This window comes from Nematolebias whitei, chromosome 22 (genome assembly GCF_014905685.2).
Source record: "Nematolebias whitei isolate Nwh7 chromosome 22, NemWhi1, whole genome shotgun sequence".
NCBI lineage: Eukaryota > Metazoa > Chordata > Actinopteri > Cyprinodontiformes > Rivulidae > Nematolebias > Nematolebias whitei.
In genome coordinates this window covers 3,544,842-3,565,859 of record NC_056519.1, presented here as the reverse complement: position 1 = coordinate 3,565,859, position 21,018 = coordinate 3,544,842, and the positions used below count along the sequence as shown (strand labels likewise).

The window sequence follows — 21,018 nt, the reverse complement described above, 5'->3', positions numbered from 1 at the left end:
GTCTTTTTTCATCAATTTGGAAGTCATACTATAGTATGTGTCATTTTTCATCAGTTTAGAAGTCATACTATAGTATGTGTCATTTTTCACCAGTTTAGAAGTCATACTATAGTATGTGTCTTTTTTCATCAGTTTGGAAGTCATACTATAGTATGTGTCATTTTTCATCAGTTTAGAAGTCATACTATAGTATGTGTCTTTTTTCATCAGTTTGGAGTTACATTTTTTTATAAAGTCATCTGTTTTCTGACACGGTAATTTCTGCCACTTTCAGCCTAATTAACTTTTTTCCGCTAATTTCAGCTTTGTTCCTTTCAGTTTATTTCTGCTACTTTTAGCTGTTTTTGTGCTTAATTTAGCCTTTTCAGCTTATCCCCTATTTTGTAGAGTTTTTAGCTCATTCCACTTCCTTCTGTTAGTTTAAGCTTTTTTCTGCCTTTTCAGCTTTTTTTTTTTTTTATTGTAGATATTTTCCTAACGTTAGTGCTAATTTTTACTGAATTCATCAAATGTGTGTTTTCTGCTTTCTTCTGCTAACTTGTTTTTCCATTTCTGCTGTTTTTCAGCAAGTTCTTCAGCAGTAAACATTCACACTGCATTTTCTCTAGTTGATAGTTTGGGCTCACCGATGATGGGAACTGTTTTGGTTTTAAGCTAAAAGACAAAATAAAAATACAAAAGCACGTTCTACTTCCTGTAGGATAAACCGACAGAGTTCTGTTCTGCGTTTTTTCTTGGCGTGGCCTAAAATATCTCCTGTTTGCGTTGAAGGTGGCCGTTCATTCGTACGTGGAGAACCTCTTCAGGTCCATCTGGGGAACGTCGCAAGGCCGAGCGCCGCACGCCGTCAAGTACTTCTTCGACTTCTTGGACGCTCAGGCGAACAACATGAAGATCAGCGACCCGGACGTTCGACACATCTGGAAGACAAACAGGTACCAAAGGGCCCGACTCTGTGGACACTGTCCGTGTCTTCCAGGAGTCTAACCGTCTTCTGCTCTCTACCAGTTTGCCGCTGCGCTTCTGGATCAACATCCTTAAAAACCCGCAGTTTGTTTTTGACATGGACAAGAGTCCACATCTGGACGCCTGCCTGTCCGTCATCGCCCAGGCCTTCATGGACTCCTTCTCTCTGAGCGAGCTGCAGCTCGGGAAGGTAAAGAGGGCGCAAACACAGGAAGGGCGACTTCACCAGTCACCGTCATAACGGTTATTATAAATCTTGTTTCAGCACGCACCGACCAACAAGCTGCTCTACGCCAAAGACATTCCCAAGTTCAAACAGGAAGTGAAGGTTTACTACAAACAGGTCCGAGAGCAGTCGCCGGTCACAGACGCTGAGTTCAAGGACTTCCTGCAGGGAGAGTCAAAGGTGACGTCCATTCTTCCACAGTTCAGCAGGAAGGTTACGCGTGCTAACGTTAGCTTTCAGTTGGTGGAGGTTCAGTTCAAAGTTCTGGTAAAAAAGAAAAAGAAAGAAACTTTTGTTTCATGGTCTTTGATTTCAGAAACATGAGAATGAGTTTAATGAAGCTGCAGCTCTGAAGGAGCTCTACAAGTTCATCCAGCGATACTTCACCGAGGTCAGCACTTTTCTTTTCTTTCTCTCCACAAACTCAACTTTTTATTGGTGAGACGTCCAGAAAACCACTAACGACCCGTGCAGCTGTTGCACGTGAAAACCTTCAGTTTCTTGTTTCTGCCTAAGAGTTTAAATAACCAACTCATTCATTTTATTCATAGACATTTAGATTAAATTTACTGGAACCGCAAGAAACGCTGAGATTAGGTACAGATTGAAGTACAGTAGTCCCTCACTATCACGGCTTTTCAAAATAAGAGTGGACATGACACACAGTTGGCTGATTAATGGATAAGCCGCACGGTCGGCATGGAACTTTTATATAAAATAAATTAATCTAAATTATTTAGCACCTGCTGCACCTTTGTGCAGCCCACACTGCAGGATAAACTTCCTGCTGCAGCTGATCAGCTGTTCTCCATTCAGAGTGGAGAAGTGGGCGTGGCCAAGAGCTGAAATCATCACGTTTTGTGCTTTTTTACAGCGTTTAGTTTAGAAAACATTGTTTAGAATATTGCAAGTGTGGGAAGAGTTTAAAATGCCTTTATATATATAATGCACTGTGGTGCAACTGGTAGAGCTGCTGCCTCTCAGCGAGCAGGTCCGTGGTTCAAACCCCGGTCCAGGGACCTTTCTGGGTGGAGTTTGCATGTTCTCTCCGTGCATGCGTGGGTTTTCTCCGGTTAATCCGGTTTCCTCCCACAGACCAAAAACATGCATGTTAGACTCATTGGTGACTCTAAAATTGTCCCTAGGTGTGAGAGAGTGAATGGTTGTTTGTCTCGTTTGTCTCTATGTCCCTGTGATGGACTGGAGACCTGTCCAGGGTGTCCCCCGCCCAGCGATTGCTGGACATGGGCACCGGTGACACCCATGACCCAAAATGGAAGAAGCGGGTAAAGATAATGGATGGATGTGTATATATATATATACATATATACATATATATATATATATATATATACAGTAGTGAAATAAACTACTTGTACTAACCCTTATCGTGGGGCTTCAGGCTTCAGATCCTCCACGATAAACGAGGGACAACTGGACGTTGAAGCTTTTTGAACGTCCTCAGCTTGGACCATTAAATCTTACTGGTAATTCTCCTGGATTGACGAGCGAACTGCTGAGACCAACGTGGATTAATGAGCATTAATCATAAACCTTCACATTAATATTAATTTTAAATGAATGATTTATTTTGTTTGCAGAAAATGCCCAGAATGACACGTACAGTAACGGACCGTGTGATTTCAGAACCACACTCAAAAATGTCCGAACTAGTCCTTTAACGTTTCTCAGTGAAGCTAACTGATAAAAAAAAAAAACTTCCAGCTGATTAAATTTGACTCGTGTACGAAGAAGTCCATTAACTGAACTGAGAGGGATAATGGAGCGGTTCTAATGGACTCCTGGAACGGGTTTTCACTCTTAATGAACGTTGAAGGGTTAGAAAGGTTCTGCTGCGTCAGGCCAAGTGTCGAACGACTTCCTGTTTTCAGACACCTCAAACCGAGCCCGCAGGTTCTGTAGCCGGTCCAGTAAAGGTTCTGTTTTCTGTCCTTCAGATCCGAGAGAAGCTGTGTCACAGCGGAGCTCCTGCTGAGCTCACGGAACAACTGCAGCACGTTAAAGAGTCGTTCGACGGCCTCAAGAGCTGCTCCTGGATCTGAGTCAAGGTTTGGACTTTCAGCTCGCGTCACGCAGCCGAAACAAAATACATGAAGTGTTTGTTAAAGCTGTACAATTTATGAGTGCTTTAATATCTGCGTCGTGTTACAGCATGTAAACAAGTGTTAAAGGGACAGTTCAAACATTTTGTTGGTGGCTTCAGTGCTGCCTCTTAAACGGCGTCCTCAGACTGTTGGAGACGTTCCACTTCCTGTCCCATGCAGGAGGAGGAAACGACGGATTGATTGCTTCATTGTAAAGATCAGAAAGCTGAACTCTGTCCAGAACATGGTGGTGCTCAGCTGAGACCAGAGTCCGGTCTCCTGACAGGACTCTCAGATCTGGTTCACCAAAAACTGAAGCAGTTTCTGAAAGAACTCATTTTGTCAGAACATTTTAATTTCATGTCTTTTTCTTAAGCGTCGTCATCATTGTACGTTTAACCATCACAGCTGAGGTGCACCCAGGGAGCAACTGGAGATTAGGTGCCATGTTCAAGGGCATGGCAGGGGGTTGAACCTGCAACTTTCTGGTCCCAATTGAACTGCCCTGCCTCTCTACTAAAAGCCCATCTAGGGTCTGACACCATATTTAATACATTTATCTCCATTATATATTTTTCTTGGGCTGGGATAGAAGCAGCCAACTCAGGACCAGAAAGTTGCAGGTTCAACTCCCCACCTGTTGTGGTGTCCACAAACACCCGACTCCTCCCTGTGGGTATAAATACACAGAACTGATTTCAAAACTAAACCGTCTCTTCTCAGATGCTTTTGAGGACCAAGTGTTCATGAAGCTTCTAAAATCCACATGGAAGCAGTAAATCCACCGTTCCTTCAACACCGTGGAGCAAATGTATCAGATGAGTGTCATCATGAGGTCGTTTCTGCAGCTGAAAACATCTGGACTATCCCTTTTAATCCTGAGGACATTGAAGCGCTGCCGTTACATAATTTATCAATAGTTGTTTTTAAAATTTCACCCCCTGGATCCTGGGGGGGGGGTCAAAGGTCAGGGTTGGGGTTTGTGTCCTGCTCTTTCTGCACCAGAGAGCCCAGCTCCTCCAGCTGCTGCTGCTGAGCGCGCTCCAGCTCCTCCAGCCTCCGACGGAGAACCGAGAAGTCTCGCTCCTGCAGCAGAGAACGAGGCGCTCACTTTTATTCACACGCTGCTGCAACGTGCGCTGCTGCAACGTGCGCTGCTGCAACACTCACCAGCTCGTTGGGGAACGGCCCGTCAGACCCGTGGAGGACGAGGTGGGTGGGAGAGGAGGTCCACACTGCAGCACCCCCATGACCTCCGAGCAGGAGGCGCCGGAACTCGTTGTGCCGTCGCTGCAGCTCCTTCAGCCTCCTGCAGAGCTGAGCTTGTTCCTCTGAGAACGCCGAGCGTCTGGAATGAAGAGAACGAGTGAAGACAAACCCCCGACAGATCCGACGGAGCGTTTCAGCTGATCGTTACTTTGTAGCGGCGGCAGCTTCCAGCTGCAGCTCCTCCACTCTGGCCTCCAGCAGCTGGATCTGCTCCTGCAGGCTCCTCTCTCTGCTCTCCGTCTTGGTTTTTCTCTAAACAACACACACGTGTGAACATGGACCTCCTGCAGCTCAGAAACGGTTTGTGTGTGTAAGAACCTTCTTCTGCGCCGCCGCCGCTCTCTGCAGCTTCTCTTTGACCTGCGAAGATCTCCGCTGCAGCTCGGCCGCTCGCTCCTGCAGCTGGTGTTTCTCCTCCAGCCACTCCACCTGACGAGACTCCACCAGCCTGGAGGAGACAGAGGATCAGAACAAACCGGGTCGGAGAGTCCACGCGGACCTGGATGTGAAGGCACCTCTCGGCCTCGTGCTGGCTCCTCTCCGCCTGCGTCCGGGCCGCCCTCAGCTCCTCCCGGACTCGGTCCAGCGTCTCCCTCAGCCTCTGGTTCGTCTCCCTGAGCTCAGCCTCGGAGCGAGTCAGCGCCGCCAGCTGGACGTTCAGCTCCTGGTTGTGCTGCGGAGTCGAGAACAACTTTCAGTACGAGGAAAACAAACGTGCGGTGTTAACGAGCCGCCGTGAGATTCACCTGCTGCAGGTCGGACATGTCTGCTGTGAGTCGTGCAGCCTCCTGCAGCTCGCAGCTCTGCTGCAGCACTTTACTCCTGAAACAACAAGAGCAGCCATGAAACAACAGCGAGCGGAGCTCCGAGGTCTCTCAGAGACTAACCTCAGGCTCTGCAGCTCCCTGCGAGACGACTCCTCTCCCCGCTGAGCGCTGCGGAGCCGCTCCTCCCACTCCTCCCTCAGGGCCTGATCCGAGGAGTCCTGCAGGAGCCTCTGCTGCTCCAGAGCTGCCACACGGTTCTCCAGCTCCAACCTGAGGTTAGAAACGGCAGAGGACAGAGACGTAACAGAGTCCTCAGAGGGTGTGGAGTTAACTCAAGTCCATCAGAACCCCCCCGGTCCATTCAGAGCCACCAGCTCACCTACACTGATCCACAGAAGGCGGCGCTGCCTTCACTGACCCTCAGCTAATATTCCATTACATTGTAGTTCAGCGTCTGTAAACGTAGACGTGTTTGTGGCGGCCATCTTAATTTGGACTGACTTCAGTTGTATTTGAATCACTTCCTGAAAGTTTCATTTAAAGCGTCCAGTGGTTCTACAGATCCATCACGTCTGTAAATTTACAGATATCATGTTAGAAACAGTCAAAGGTTTTTAAGTTCATCTAATCTAACGGGGTCCTTTAGTTTTGAAGTAAAAACTAATGTCAGGTACAGACGAGCTTCAGTTCTGGAACTATTTAAATTTAATAAGTAGTTAATGAAGAGTTATAAATGTAATGCTTGTAATAATAATAATAATTTATATCTATGTATATAAATAATTAAATATAGGGAGGACATCATTGTATTTTGAGTTCTGGGGAATCCATGAGAAACTGATTTGGTCTCTTCTTCTTGTTGTTTCAGCTTTTCCTTCTTCAGGTGAGTCATCCTCCTCCATCTCACTCTGCAGCTGCATTTCTAACATCCTTCCACCAGTATACCCACTGTCCCTGTTCTGGACATGTCCAAAGCACATCGTCAGGTCCTACTGTCTTCATTCTTTTCAGAGCTTTCTGGAATTCACCCTCACTAATCTTTCCCACTTCAGTTTCTATGACCTCTACTCTTCTTTCATTAGCTCCTCAAAGTACTTCCATCTTCCTGTCACACTCTTCTCACTTGTTGGAACATTACCATTTCTATCTAACAAGCCTAACCTGCTGCACATCCTTTCCAGCCTGATCCCTCTGCTCTTCAATTGGTACAAGTCCTCACCCTCTTTAGTGTCCAGCCTCCCATACAACTCGTCTTACACTGCGTGGCCAAAAAAAAAGTCACCACCTGGATTAAACTAAGCAAATAGATACGAGCGTCCTATTGGACAATTACTGCACGGGTGATTATCTTTTAGCTGCAACAAGTTATTTAACCCCAACTGGTGCAATGAGTTGCTTCATTTCTTCAACCATGTTGAAAGACGCATGGCGTGGTCGTGGAAATGATGTCAGTCTGTTTGAGAAGGGTCAAATCATTGGCATCAAGCAGAGAAAACATCTAAGGAGATTGCAGAAACTACTAAAATTGGGTTAAGAACTGTCCAACGCATTGTTAAAAACTTGAAGGACAGTGGAGACCCATCGTGTTCGAGGAAGAAATGTGTCCGGAAAAAATCCTGAATGATCGTGATGGGCGATCACTTAAACGTTTGGTGAAATCAAATGGAAGAAAAACAAGAGAAGCACTCAGGGCTGTGTTTAATAGTGAAAGTAAAAGCATTTCACAGTGAAGGAACTCAAGGGACTGAACAGCTGTGTAGCCTTAAGAAAACCACTAATCAGTGAAGCTGACTGGAAAAATGAATGCAACACTGGATGGAAATAGATCTTGTGACGTTGCAGAAGCTCATTGAAACAATGACACAGAGACTGTCAAAGCTAAAGGCAGTCCAATGAAATATTAGTTTGGGGCCAGGCAGTTTATTTCTTCTTGGCTAACCTCTTTCTTTGAACGGTGTCCTGCACTTCACTATTCCACCACCAGGTTTCCTTATCATCCATTCTCTGTCCTGATGACACACCAAGTATCTAATTACTGTTGCTGTAGTGGTCCAGTCATTTGGAAGCTCTTTCTTATCACCCAGAGCCTTCAACAGCTCCTCTCTGAATTTCTCACAACATTCTTCCTTCTTCAGCTTCCAACATTTGGTGTTCTTCTCTGATTTTACTCTTCTTCACAACAACAGTCATTCTACACACAACCGTTCGATGCTGTCTGGCCACAACCTTACAGTCTCCAACCTCCACTGTTATAGTCACTATGTCCCGCTTTTGGAAATGGGTGTTGACTATAGCCATTTCCATTCGCTTGGCAAAATCCATCACCATCTGTCCTTCCTGGTTTCTTTCCATCACTTCCTCATCCTCTGTTTCCTTCACCAACATCTCCATTCAGGTCTGCTCCAGTCATCACTCTCTCCTCCTGGGAATATTCCATCACTTCATCCAGATATTTCCAAAATGTATCTTTCTCCTCCACATCACATCCAACCTGTGGAGCATAACCACTGACAACATTTAGCATCATACCTTCTACTTCTACCTTCAGGCACATCACCCTATCCAACACTCTTTTCAACTCCTCCTTCAGAACCACCACTACTCCATTTCTCTTTCTATCCACACCATGGTGAAACAGTTTGAATCCTGCTCCAACGCTGCGAGCCTTGCTGCCCTTCCACTTGGTCTTTTGGACACAAAACCTCTACCTTCCTTCTCAGCATCATGTCAGCCTCCTCTCAACCTTTGCCTGTCATTGCCCCCCATATGTGTCCCTCCTTATGGTCTTCAACTAACAGTAGCATAATTTTCACGAGCACAAACGGGGTGCTGGTGAAAACTGTGCTACTGTTAGTTGAAGGCCACAAGGAGGGAGAAGAGGAACATCAAGATTAATTGTTTGTTTATTTGAAACTATTTTTGACATAACCTGATAAACAATCCATTCATATTGAAAGGAGACAAAACATGATTGCCATGACTATTAACTAAAACTACTGATGAAGTGATGAATCTCTGGTTGAAGTGACAGAAGTGCAGAAAAAGAGGCTCCGCCTCCTGATTTCACACGAGATCTTACTTTTCTTCGTGCAGGACTGCTGTTTTGAGGAGCTCCTCCTCCCGAGCCGACTGGACCTTCCGGACCATCTCCCTCTCCTTCCCCACCAGAACTTCTTTGTGTCGCTCCACGGCTGCTTTCAGGACCTCCACGTCTGCCTGAAGGCCTGAGGACAACAAAGTATTCAGTCAGAGGGACGAGTCAGAAGACGTGTGTTTGTGTGACGGACGTACCGTCCAGCTGTCCCTGCAGAGAGTCCCTCTCCCGCTCCACCTCCCCTTTGGAGCGAGAACACTCCAGTTTGACTCCGGCCACCTCGAGTTTGTGGGAATGCTTCAGGCTCGCCATCTGAAACCCACAACGAAACAAACTCAACAAAATAAAACGCAGCCTGGAAGCTGCTTTTATTATTTTCATGTGTTCAAATGAATAAAAAGATTTTAGTAATTCAACAGCTTTTCACATTTATTTCACAGAAATCAGATTATTGTTTAATGGTTTGAAAGTGACTCCTAAATTTTGGGAGAAATATACAAAGGATCATGTTTGCACAGCAACATAATCATAATTTCAGTTTAGATCTTAAGATGCAGGAGAACCTCACAAAGCTGAAATGTTTTTAAAATTTACTCACTTTAAAAACAGAAGTTTCACAAAATGAACTGAAAATACTTCCACTTTAGATTTACAGTAAATGTTGGTATTTGGGTGTCAAATCTAGAGCCGGACCGATATTTTATCCTTAAAGATTAACGTGTTTTTCAAGAGATCTGGTCAAGACGGCACGTGAATACAGATACAAGCTAAAACATTACTAATGACACACAAGAATTCATAAGAGTCTGAAAACCTTCGGAAAAATGTGAACTTGTTTAATTTGAGCTGAAGGTTAAAATAAGAGACGCTGTTAGTTCAGGAGCTGACGAGGAACACGACTCCGTGAAGGTTTTACTCATTTACATCTTAAGAGGGGAGTTTAATCATTTTGTCGGCTCCAAGAAACAAATTAATTACACAACTACGTGTAATTTACAAGGAATTTATGAAACCAAGCAAATAAATACTCAAACATTTCAAACCGTAGCCTTAACAACTTTAATCCCGATATATAATTTATAACAGGCACCATTTTGATAATAAAAGCCCAATTTAACTTTCAGCTTTTGTACTAAATGTTCAATTAAAAATGAAAATAAAAAGACAATCATTCGTCCAAACACACAAAGATTGGCAGGATTATAAGAAATGACGGTTTTATCTGGGTTCTGGGAGAAAAAACCCGAGTTTGGTTTATTCACATTAGGCCGTACGGTGTTTCCTGCAGTTTGAGCCAACTCATTCAAATGTGTCATCTGCGTAAAGGTGAACTTTTAGTTGTACAGTAGTCTCTCGCTACTTCGCAATTCCACTTTCTTGGACTCGCTCTTTTGTTCTTTGTCAACTTTAATATTACTCACGTGATTGGGATGGTACACAATAAAAAGTTAACGAAAAAACTCCAGACAGGCACCGCCATAAGCCTATACTGTAACCAGTCAAAAGAACTACACTACCCAGAAGCCAACAGTGCTTCCGGCTGCTGCATTCTGCAAAATGGAGGGAAAGTTTTGCAACGCAGAACTGGCAGGAAAGTCACAAATAATCCTGAAGCTCAATTATCCACGTGCACATAGGCCTGTTACGATAAACAATAAATCAATTAATCGCATGATAAATTAGAATGAGGTCGATAATTTTCATTTATCGACTTTATCGTTTCTTCATGTCTCTTTCTACTGAAGACACTAAAGGCTCAACTCCGGTGCTCTTCACTGACCCCTACATTTCTCTTTAAAATCCGTTTTAACCGTCCAAAATCGTGTTTTTGGATCATTAAAAGCAGTTAAGCTACAAGCTAAGCTAACAGACTGACCTCAGGGAAAAACCTCCGTCTTGTCCAAGCTTCAAAATTCACGGTTGAAACCCGTGCCTTCGTGTAAAAAGTTGTTTTTCTCCGCAAAAAGAAGATGAGAACTTGTTTACTGATTTTTTTATTAAAAGCTTTGTGTGAAAAATGTTATGCTGAAGAGCTCAAACCACTCAGAGCGTCTGCCATTTTGAGAACCAAAAAAACAGGAAGGAGACAGAGCCCATGTCACGTCAAGGGGCCTTCCTCCCATTTTTCTTAAGAGACATGCTGCTCGCTCCCTCACTATCCATCCTTTGGTTCAAACTATCTTATACTGACATCCAGTGGTCGAAAAGGTACTACACTCAAAACAAATTAACATTTCTTTTTAAAATTGACAATAATTACTAATTATTGTCAAATTTCAAACAATGTTATTGTTTATCGCAATAATTTCTGAGACAATTAATTGCCGAGCAAAACTTGTTATCGTGACAGGCCTACGTGCACATCAACCTGGACAGGGCAGTGGGCTTTGTCGCTGCAGGGTAGTTCTGCAGAACAGAACTCGAACAGAGCCTGACCGGCACCTGCTGGTCTGCAGAGCCGATGAATAAAATTTTGCAGTACTGTACAGTACATATACGTAGGCCTGTCACGATAACTAATTTTGCAGGGCGATTAATTGTCTCAGAAATTATAGCGATAAACGATAATATTGTTTGAAATTTAACAACAGTTAATTGTTAAATTTTAGAAGAAATTAATTTGTTTGGAGTGTAGTACTTTTTTTGACCACCTGATGGCAGTATAAGACTGAACAAAGGATGGATAGTTGAGCAGCGTCTCTTTAAGAAAAATGGGAGGGAGGGCCCTTGACGTGACATGGTGACGCTTGGTGTGGTTTGAGCTCTTTAGCATTTGTCACACACAGCTTTTAATAAAAAATAAAAAAAAATCAGTAAACAAGTTCTCCGCTTCTTTTTGCAAAGAAAAACAACTTTTTTACACAAAGACAGGTTTCAACAGTGAATTCTGGAGCTTCGACAAGACGGAGGTTTTTTTCCCCGAGGTCGGCCTGTTAGCTTAGATCGTAGCTTAGCTTCTCAGCTTAGCTGCTTTGAACGATCCAAAAACACAACTTTGGACGGTTAAAATGGATTTTAAAGAGAAAGGGAGGGGTCAGTGAGGAGCACTGGAGTTGAGTCTTTTGTCATCCAGTGTCTTCAGTAGAAAGAGAGAGACGAAGAAATGATGAAGCTGATAAATGAAAATGAGGTTGATAATTTTCATTCATCATGCGATTGAGTTATTATTTATCATGACACGTTTACATATATGTGCAGTATGTTGTTAAAATGACGTAGGTTTGAGAGTTTAGAACATTGCAAAAGTGTGGGAAGGGTTTATAAAGTCTTAAGATATATACAGGTCCTTCTCAAAAAATTAGCATATTGTGATAAAGGTCATTATTTTCCATAATGTAATGATAAAAATGAAACTTTCATATATTTCAGATTCATTGCACACCAACTGAAATATTTCAGGTCTTTAATTGTTTTAATACTGATGATTATGGCATACAGCTCATGAAAACCCAAAATGCCTGTCCCAAAAAATTAGCATATTTCATCCCACCAATGAAAGACAAGTGTTTTTAATACAAAAAACACCAACCTTCAAATAATCATGTTCAGTTATGCACTCAATACTTGGTCGGGAATCCTTTTGCATGAATGACTGCTTCAATGCGGCGTGGCATGGAGGCAATCAGCCTGTGGCACTGCTGAGGTGTTATGGAGGCCCAGGATGCTTCGATAGCGCCCTTAAGCTCATCCAGAGTGTTGGGTCTTGCGTCTCTCAACTTTCTCTTCACAATATCCCACAGGTTCTCTATGGGGTTCAGGTCAGGAGAGTTGGCAGGCCAATTGAGCACAGTAATACCATGGTCAGTAAACCATTTACCAGTGGTTTTGGCACTGTGAGCAGGTGCCAGGTCGTGCTGAAAAATGAAATCTTCATCTCCATAAAGCTTTTCAGCAGATGGAAGCATGAAGTGCTCCAAAATCTCCTGATAGCTAGCTGCATTGACCCTGCCCTTGATAAAACACAGTGGACCAACACCAGCAGCTGACATGACACCCCAGTGACTGTGGAAACTTGACACTGGACCTCAAGCAATGTGAATTCTGTGTCTCCTCTCTTCCTCCAGACTCTGGGACCTTGATTTCCAAAGGAAATGCAAAATTTACTGTAATCAGAGAACATAACTTTGGACCACTCAGCAGCAGTCCCAGGCGAGATGCTTCTGACGCAGTCTCTTGTTCAAGAGTGGCTTGACCTGGGGAATGCGGCACCTGTAGCCCATTTCCTGCACACGCCTGTGCACGGTGGCTCTGGATGTTTCTACTCCAGACTCAGTCCACTGCTTCCACATGTCCCCCAAGGTCTGGAATCGGCCCTTCTCCACAATCTTCCTCAGGGTCCGGTCACCTCTTCTCGTTGTGCAGCGTTTTCTGCCACACTTTTCCCTTCCCACAGACTTCCCACTGAGGTGCCTTGATACAGCACTCTGGGAACAGCCTATTCGTTCAGCAATTTCTTTCTGTGTCTTACCCTCTTGCTTGAGGGTGTCAATGATGGCCTTCTGGACAGCAGTCAGGTCGGCAGTCTTACCCATGATTGCGGTTTTGAGTAATGAACAAGGCTGGGAGTTTTTAAAAGCCTCAGGAATCTTTTGCAGGTGTTTAGAGTTACGTTGTTGATTCAGATGGTTAGGTTAATAGCTTGTTTAGAGAAACTTTTCATGATATGCTCATTTTTTGGGACAGGCATTTTGGGTTTTCATGAGCTGTATGCCATAATCATCAGTATTAAAACAATTAAAGACCTGAAATATTTCAGTTGGTGTGCAATGAATCTGAAATATATGAAAGTTTCATTTTTATTATTACATTATGGAAAATAATGACCTTTATCACAATATGCTAATTTTTTGAGAAGGACCTGTAAATACTAAAATGCAGCGTTTCTAGTTTGTAGTTTTTCACCCATTGCGGTGGTGTGTGGAACGTAACCCCCATGATAATCAAGGGACTACTGTACACAAACTTGTGACGAGTTCAAGAAAAATGGACTTAAAACTGAGCCTTGGAGAACTCCTATAAATATTTTAATTGACCTGACATTTCAGTGAAGTGTTTTCAACCATCCTACAGTCCATCCTCAAAGCTGCCATCAACAGAGTCAAACAAACATGGCGGCACACCCTGTCCACTTGTTGCCAACTCAGCTGCTGTGATATTAAACCAGACTGATTCGCTGCAGGGTGACAGGTAAGGGTCAAAGGTGAGCGGCGTACCTGAGAGGTGAGGGCGTTGACTTCTCTCTCAGCTTTGTGCAGTCGCCCGGTGAGCTGAGCGTTCTGCTCGTGGCTCAGACGGAGCTCGCTCTCCAGCCGCTCCAGCTGCTGACGCAACGACTGACGCTCCGCCTGGAACAGCAGGAACCAGTGAGAACCACCGGGACAGGAGGAAAACATCCAGTTACTGGACTACAGGCGTGTCCCCTGCAGGAACCAGAGCCAGAACAGATGATGTGGGTAGAAAACAACTTTGTTTCAAATGTCCTGAACCTTTAATGTTTCCTGCAGCTCTAGTTCATTGATGGGACATTTCTCATCACTTCACTTCACGACAGAATAAACTAAAGAAAAGAACTTGGACATGAGTCGACTACAGAAATGATCTTTAGCTGCAGAGTCAACACAACATTAATAAGGTTATTAACAATAGATGTGACATTTTTCTACTTGTTAATGTCCACATGCTGCAGAGGAAATAAATGTATATGACCACAACCTGAGTAATAAACACATTCAGGGTTGAAACGTTCGAGGGTTCGGGTGAAAACGCAGCTCATGATGATAAAGGGGCGTCACCTCGAGGGACTTCACTGCAGCCTGAGACTCGGACAGCTGTCGGATCTGGATCCGCTGGACGTTCTCGGCCTGCTGGCCCGAGTTCTCCTTCTGGGCTCGGAGCTCGGCCACCTCGGCCTCCAGGCCTTTGAGCCGCAGGTGGAGCTGGGCCTTCTCCCTCAGCAGAGCCTCCACCCTCTTCCCGTCACGCAGCGGGTCCGAACCCTGATACTGAGCCACCAGCTCCTCCCTGTCCTTCTCCAGTCGAGCGACCTGCGACAGAACATCACGTCTTCAAGGATTCTTCTTCCCGTTCAGTGTCTGCTGCGCGCCATCGGACCCACCTCCGCCTCGTAGCGGACCCGCCGCTCCTCCAGTACGCGGGCGTGCTCTTCTCTCTGGTGCTCACACTGGGACTGGAGGAAGGTGAACTCGTAGCGGAGCTTGTTGTACTCGGACCTGTACTTCTCCGTCTCCTGCAGGACATCAGCCACAAACGGAGAAGATAAACTTGTGACCAGTTCAAGAAAAACTGACTTAAAAGTGAGCCTTGGGGAACTCCTATAAAACAACTATAAATCATCTGAGACACAAACACAGGCAGATTAGTTAGAGCTCATTAAAATGCTTAATTTCTTGAAAGTGATTAATTGTTTAACATAAAATGAATGGTTTGCTGTTTATTTGACATCAATATAGTAAAATAATAAGTGTCACAAGAGCCTTCAAGTTCTGATCAGATGATTTAAAGGGAACAAAGCTCCTCTGGGTAGTTTGGTCATCACGCTGCTCATGGAGCAGAGGCTCTCGGACACCATTATTCGTGTTAAACACCACCTCCGAGCAGCTTTACGTTCCTCTGACCACCGCTCTGACAAGATTATTAACAAATGAAAACATTATGGGGCTGTAACCAAACTCCTGGGACGTGGATGCAAGAAGAAATGCACCCCCAGGTTGATCAAAGTGGAGATGGTGAGAAAAAAGTGAAAAGAACAACATCTGGTGACATGAAAACTATAAATTTTCACTTCAGTGAAACATTAGTTTTAGCTTCAGAGGTTTATACACAACATTTGTTATTTGACCGACGTTCAAAAGCCTTCGCCCAGTTTTATTTATTTATTTATTTTTAATGTGACAAAGACGAGACAGACTCATGTTCGTGCTGCTGTTCAGCGTATTGTTTTTGTGTTATCAGTGCTTAGTGTAGTTTTAGTTAAACGTTTTAATTAGTTCATATCTTTGATCTTATTACTGCTTTTCTTTTACATTGTAACACTTGTGTTGGATGTAACTGGGACCCTGTGTACATAGTTTTGTTCCACCACATGTACCACATGTGCTGCGTACGACAAATAAAGAACCGTGAATCCTTGAACAAAGTTTTAAAAATATAAAGATGCCATTTCCCAAGCTCGTTTGTTTTTATGTCGACTAAAATATTGTTCTTTGAATCTATTTTTAAATATTGTAATTTATGGATTATAAGCCGCTACTTTTCCACACACTTTGAACACTGCAGCTAATTTATGCATTTATTTTCTTGACGGACTAACGAGCCTCGTGACGCCCGGGCGCTCACGTAGCTGCCAGTCTCTGTTGCGGGGTGGGTTCTTGTGACTCAATGACATTACCAGTTTAAATAATGGTTTAAAAAAATGTGACCAATGAAATTACTGAACAGGTCCCAGGAAGAAGATCGATGACTTCTTGGTAGGCTACTGGTTTGTAGCATGGAGACCCACCACTTATAGACAAATGCAGCCTACATGTATGTACAAATTTATTAAATGTATGTATTAAATTCAGTGGGCGTGGCTTATATTCAGGTGCGTTCAACAGTAAAGAAATGATGGTAAAAGTTTTTGCTGTGAGTCGCTGTGCAGGAATATTAAACAAGAAAAAAGATGATGGTGTGGAAACTAAACGGTTTGAAATGTGAAATATATTAAATCAACTAAACACTTAAAAGTTGTTGACAGAGTTGAGTTTGTTTAGTGTCGATGCACAAATTCAAACAGCACAGTATAACTGAAATACAGAGAAACATTTAATTACCATTAAAGGCAGAACCGCGGGTCATAAAGAGCTTTAAGAGAGGCAGGCCGACCCAGTTCAACTCCTTACAGAACTTAGTAAATTAAAAAGTTTTTAAAACGCCCCGTTTTCATTTTTGATACTTTGAGGTCGACAGAATAAAAAGCTCCTGCAAAATATTGAACACCCTGGCACTTTTTGTCCTTTTCACGTTAATTTGTGGGCAGTTTCCTCCCCCCTCGATGACAGATGTTAGAACTTCAGCCAGTAAATATGAAAATTAGGGATGCACGATATTATTGGCATCGGTCGATATTAGCGATTAAGTTAAATATCGGACACTCCATCAAAATAACTCACCGATATAAAAAGGCGCTGTTTTTGTATGACAAGGAAATAAAGTTTTAATACACAGTGAGGAGAATAAGTATTTGAACACTCTGCAGCTTTGCACGTTCTCCCACTTAGAAATCATGGATTGATCTGAACTTTTCATCTCATGTCCACTGTGAGAGACATAATCTAAAAAATAAATCTGGAAATCACAATGTATGATTTTATAATTATTTATTTGTGTGTCACTGCTGCAAATAAGTATTTGAACACCTGCCAGTCAGCAACAGTTCTGTCCCTCAAATACCTGTTAGTCCACCTCCACTTATTATTCTAAATTAGAAGCAGCTGTTTGAGGTGGTTAGCTGCATGAAGACACCTGTCCACCCCACACCATCAGTAAGACTCCAACTACTAACATGGCTAAGACCAAAGAGCTGTCCAAACACACCAGAGACAAAATTGTAGACCTCCACAAGGCTGGAAAGATCTACAGGGCAACTGCCAAGCAGCTTGGTGAAAAAAGATCAACTGTTGGAGCAACTATTAGAAAATGGAAGAAGCTAAACATGACTGTCAATCTCCATCGGACTGGGGCTCCATGCAAGATCTCACCTGGTGGTGTATCAATGATCCTAAGAAAGGTGAGGACTCAGCCCAGAACTACACGGAGGAGCTGGTCCATGACCTGAAGAGAGCTGGCACCACTGTTTCCATGGTTACTGTGGGTAATACACTAAGACGTCATAGTTTAAAATCATGCATGGCACGAAGGTTCCCCTGCTTAAACCAGAACACGTCCAGGCCCGTCTGAAGTTTGACCAGGACCATTTGATGATCCAGAGGAGTCATGGGAGAAAGTTCTGTGGTCAGATGAGACCAAAATAGAACTTTTTGGTCTTAATTCCACTCGCTGTGTTTGGAGGACGAAGAATGAAGAGTACCATCCCAAAAACACCATCCCTACTGTGAAGCATGGAGGTGGAAGCATCATGGGTGTTTATCTGCACATGGGACAGGACGACTGCACTGAATTAAGGAGAGGATGACCGGGGCCATGTGTTGTGAGATGTTGTGGAACAACCTCCTTCCCTCAGAGCATTGAAGATGGGTCGTGGTTGGGTCTTCCAACATGACAATGACCTGAAGCACACAGCCAGGAGAACCAAGGAGTGGCTCCATAAGAACATATCAAGGTTCTGGAGTGGCCCAGCCAGTCTCCAGACCTGAACACTATAGAAAATCCTTGGAGGGAGCTCAAACTCCGTGTTTCTCAGCAACAGCCCAGAAACCTGCTGATCTAGAGAAGATCTGTGGAGGAATGGACCAGAATCTCTGCTGCAGTGAACCTGGTGAAGAACTACAGGAAACCTTTGACCTCTGTAACTGCAAACAAAGACTACTGGTCCAAATATTAACATTGATGTTCACAGGTGTTCAAATACTGATTTTCCTCACTGTATCTGCATATCAGATATCGGCCAAAAATCAAATATCGTGCATCCCTCAAGAAATTATTACTTTAAACATTTCTTTTCTCTGCTGTACCTCCTCCAGCTTGTCGAACCTCTCTCTGACCGGGGCCTCCATCTCCTGCTGCACCTGAGCTCTGAGTAACTCCAGCCGCTGGGGGGTCATCACCTGGTTGAATCACAAGCACGGACATCTAAAAACCAACCAACTGCATGTTTAGGTTTCAAAGAGACACGGATCTCTGGTGAAGCACGAGCTGCAAAGTGACGGGGTTCACCTGCAGCCGAAGCTCCTCCAGCTCCCTGGTTTTGTCCAGCAGCTCTCCTCGCAGCTCTGCCAGCAGCAGCTGCAGTTTCTCCTGCTGAGACTGTCGCCCGCTCAGGAGGCGCTTCAGTTCAGCCTGCGCCCGCGTGAACTCGTCCTGCAGGCTGCAAAACAAAGAGCAGAAACAACCCTCATATCAGCGAAACCGTTTCGTTCGCTCGACAAGACCGTGTGGAGTTCCACCACACCTGGTGTGCTCAGCCTTTAGGGTCTGGTAGTTGGTCCTGTGGTTCTCAGACTTGATCCTCTCGTCAATCAGCATCTTCTGCAGCTCCATCTCTGCGCCCCCCAGCCCAGCGGACAGCCCCAGCATGGCCGCAGACTTCCCCATCCCGGGTTCCAAGTCCGAGACGAGCGGAGGCGACTGGCCGAGCGCGGAGGAGGTCATCTCGCCTTCAAGAAACCGAACACAACAGAGTCAGTGTTGAATAAATGAAGCGCTTGATTCTCAGCATCCAGAGGAGAAACAGACAAAGAACCTGCCACCAAGTGGTTCTGAAGAACCAACCCTGGAGCTGTTGTCAGTAACCATGGAGGTCTGAAGAGTCCCTCAGCCACTTCTTGTCCTCCTGGAATCAGCCTCAAGTGATTAGTTAAAGCCTCCCTCCCTGGTGGAGACTCAGCTGTGATTTAGTCTCTAATATCAGAGTTTAATCTCTGACGCTCCTCTAACATGGACTGTCCATCAGAAGACATGTTACTAACATGGACTGTCCATCAGAAGACATGTTACTAACGTGAACTGTCCATCAGAAGACATGTTACTAACGTGAACTGTCCATCAGAAGACATGTTACTATCGTGAACTGTCCATCAGAAGACATGTTACTAACATGAACTGTCCATCAGAAGACATGTTACTAACATGAACTGTCCATCAGAAGACATGTTAGCACGTGCACTAATGTCTTCATTGACATTGATATAAACCAAACACGGTGCTCCTTTAGCATGAATGCAGCTTTAACAGAAAAATAAATTAACATAATGAATAAACAAGAAACAACATTTAAACGACGCGTCTCGTTTTTGAATGTCGCGCGCCTCGAAGCGGAATGCTAACCGTTAGCCACAAACGTTAACCGACACGCAGAGCTTCTGCCAGTAAAATTAATTAATGTTATTCATTTAAACATACCTCAATTTTAATACGGAAACATTAACTCGGATATTTCCATCCAACGCGGCGAGCCACGCAAGCTCTGACATTAATAACGTCTATGGCTGAAAGCGTTAATGCGCTAACTTTAGCTTTAGCATGCTAATAAGATGTAGCTTATCATAAATTAAAAACTCGTGAAGCAGCGTTAAAATAAACTTTTTTTTTCTTTATAAACTTGACCAAAAACGAAATTAAAAAACTTACCTCCTTTACTTCACCTCCGCCTCTTTCTTTTCCAGTCTGCTAGCTAGCTGGCCCGTAAAACTACAAAGCGGGGCATTGTGGGAAATGTTTCCCGTTGTTTCGACCGCGCCACATAAGTTGTTTGTACCGCATATACTTGCTTAAATTAATTTATGTATTAAAATAATTAATAAATACTGATATTAGTCAGGATTAGATGAAGCTGTCAAGCAAATTTGTTAAAAAAAGTTAAATTAGTCGAGACTTCAAAAGCTCAGCGGCGCCCCCTGCTGATCAAAACGTCTCAGCCAATAAAAGATGAAAAATAGAGGGTTATTTAATATTTTTACACAATTATACAAACTTTAAATTCACTTTCTTGACGGTTTCGACAGGATCGGAGCACCACAACTATACTGTAAAATTTTCTTTAATGACAAGAATAAAAATCTGACAAAATTATGCAAAAAATGATTCCAACGCAGGCGAAAATAAATTTAAATCACTCCAAAAAGCTTTAGTAGTTAAAAGAAGTGCATTCAGAAGATTTACCTTAACTTGTCATTAACTGGGTACAATAAAAGGGTGTGTAAACAATATAGACTCGCCAGCTAAAACTCACATTTACACATTTAGGTAATGTTTGTAATTTTTTTTTTTTTCCATTTGGAAATAAAATGCTTTTATTTTGGTGAATTAAACTGTGACCATCTAACACAGCTTTGTTTACAAAGTTTCTTACAGGCTGTTCTTTTATATTACTGCTAAAATTAATAAACACAAGTTTGATTTATGCAAATAAAAACATAAGATGAAAAATTATTTTCACAGAGTCAGTTAAATTAGCATTTCCTTGCTAACCTTTCTGCAAATAGCTGCCGAACTGTTGCCAATCACGGCATTTTTGTTCAGTCTAAAGAAAAATTAAAACAAAATACGAGTCTTGGCTCAACAGGCCTCATATTTTTTTGTATCAGAGCTAAATTAAATGTCAAACTTCATACAGAACGATGATAAAATCTGAAATGTTTTAAAATCAAACATGCTCCGATATCAAAATAAAAGCTTGCTGAAAAGAGAATTTTACACAAAGTATTTTAAAAAAGGAGATTAGTGACTCAAAAGTCATAAAAGACGGCAGCGATTTAAGCACAGAACATTACTGGATATATCTTTAAGCAATTGCTTTCACGTTATAAAAAAAATAAACACTAAACAGTTCAGGTGAAACTATTTACAGGCTCGATAAAAAGGTCAAAATAAATTAAGGAAACGGCAGGAAGTGTGGCGCCGACAGCTTCCTGA

The 21,018-nt window shown here is 43.3% G+C and overlaps 2 protein-coding genes across 2 annotated transcripts in view; one reads left to right on the top strand and one right to left on the bottom strand.

Annotated features, from left to right (window-relative positions):
• Nucleotides 1-3,259, top strand: part of LOC119428453 (plexin-C1-like) — a 39,435-nt gene extending 36,176 nt beyond the window's left edge. The window contains exons 18-22 of the mRNA XM_037696134.1: nucleotides 772-935; nucleotides 1,009-1,156; nucleotides 1,232-1,372; nucleotides 1,509-1,583; nucleotides 3,151-3,259. Of these exons, the coding sequence (XP_037552062.1) occupies nucleotides 772-935; nucleotides 1,009-1,156; nucleotides 1,232-1,372; nucleotides 1,509-1,583; nucleotides 3,151-3,255 (633 nt within the window). The 3' untranslated portion in view covers nucleotides 3,256-3,259. The remainder of the gene's footprint in view (nucleotides 1-771; nucleotides 936-1,008; nucleotides 1,157-1,231; nucleotides 1,373-1,508; nucleotides 1,584-3,150) is intronic.
• Nucleotides 3,260-4,198: 939 nt separating this feature from the next.
• On the bottom strand, nucleotides 4,199-19,757 carry cep83 (centrosomal protein 83). Its single transcript, XM_037696200.1, has 16 exons — nucleotides 19,735-19,757; nucleotides 18,557-18,761; nucleotides 18,322-18,472; nucleotides 18,120-18,212; nucleotides 14,543-14,674; nucleotides 14,220-14,471; nucleotides 13,641-13,772; nucleotides 8,625-8,739; nucleotides 8,413-8,557; nucleotides 5,454-5,603; nucleotides 5,313-5,388; nucleotides 5,082-5,239; nucleotides 4,885-5,014; nucleotides 4,715-4,818; nucleotides 4,468-4,645; nucleotides 4,199-4,383 (listed from the first exon to the last, which is right to left on the bottom strand). Exons 2-16 carry the CDS (start codon nucleotides 18,754-18,756, stop codon nucleotides 4,258-4,260), a joined length of 2,142 nt encoding a protein of 713 aa, XP_037552128.1. The 5' UTR covers nucleotides 18,757-18,761; nucleotides 19,735-19,757; the 3' UTR covers nucleotides 4,199-4,257.
• Nucleotides 19,758-21,018: the final 1,261 nt, after the last annotated feature.

Coding starts and splice junctions, on each gene's coding strand:
- cep83 (XM_037696200.1), bottom strand. CDS start 18,756: ATGACCTCCTCCGCGCTCGGCCAGTCGCCTCCGCTCGTCTCGGACTTG. Junction 13,773..14,219: donor CTGCAGTGAAGTCCCTCGAG/GTGACGCCCCTT, acceptor CTGCTGTTCCAG/GCGGAGCGTCAGTCGTTGCG. Junction 8,740..13,640: donor TCAACGCCCTCACCTCTCAG/GTACGCCGCTCA, acceptor TGTGGGTTTCAG/ATGGCGAGCCTGAAGCATTC.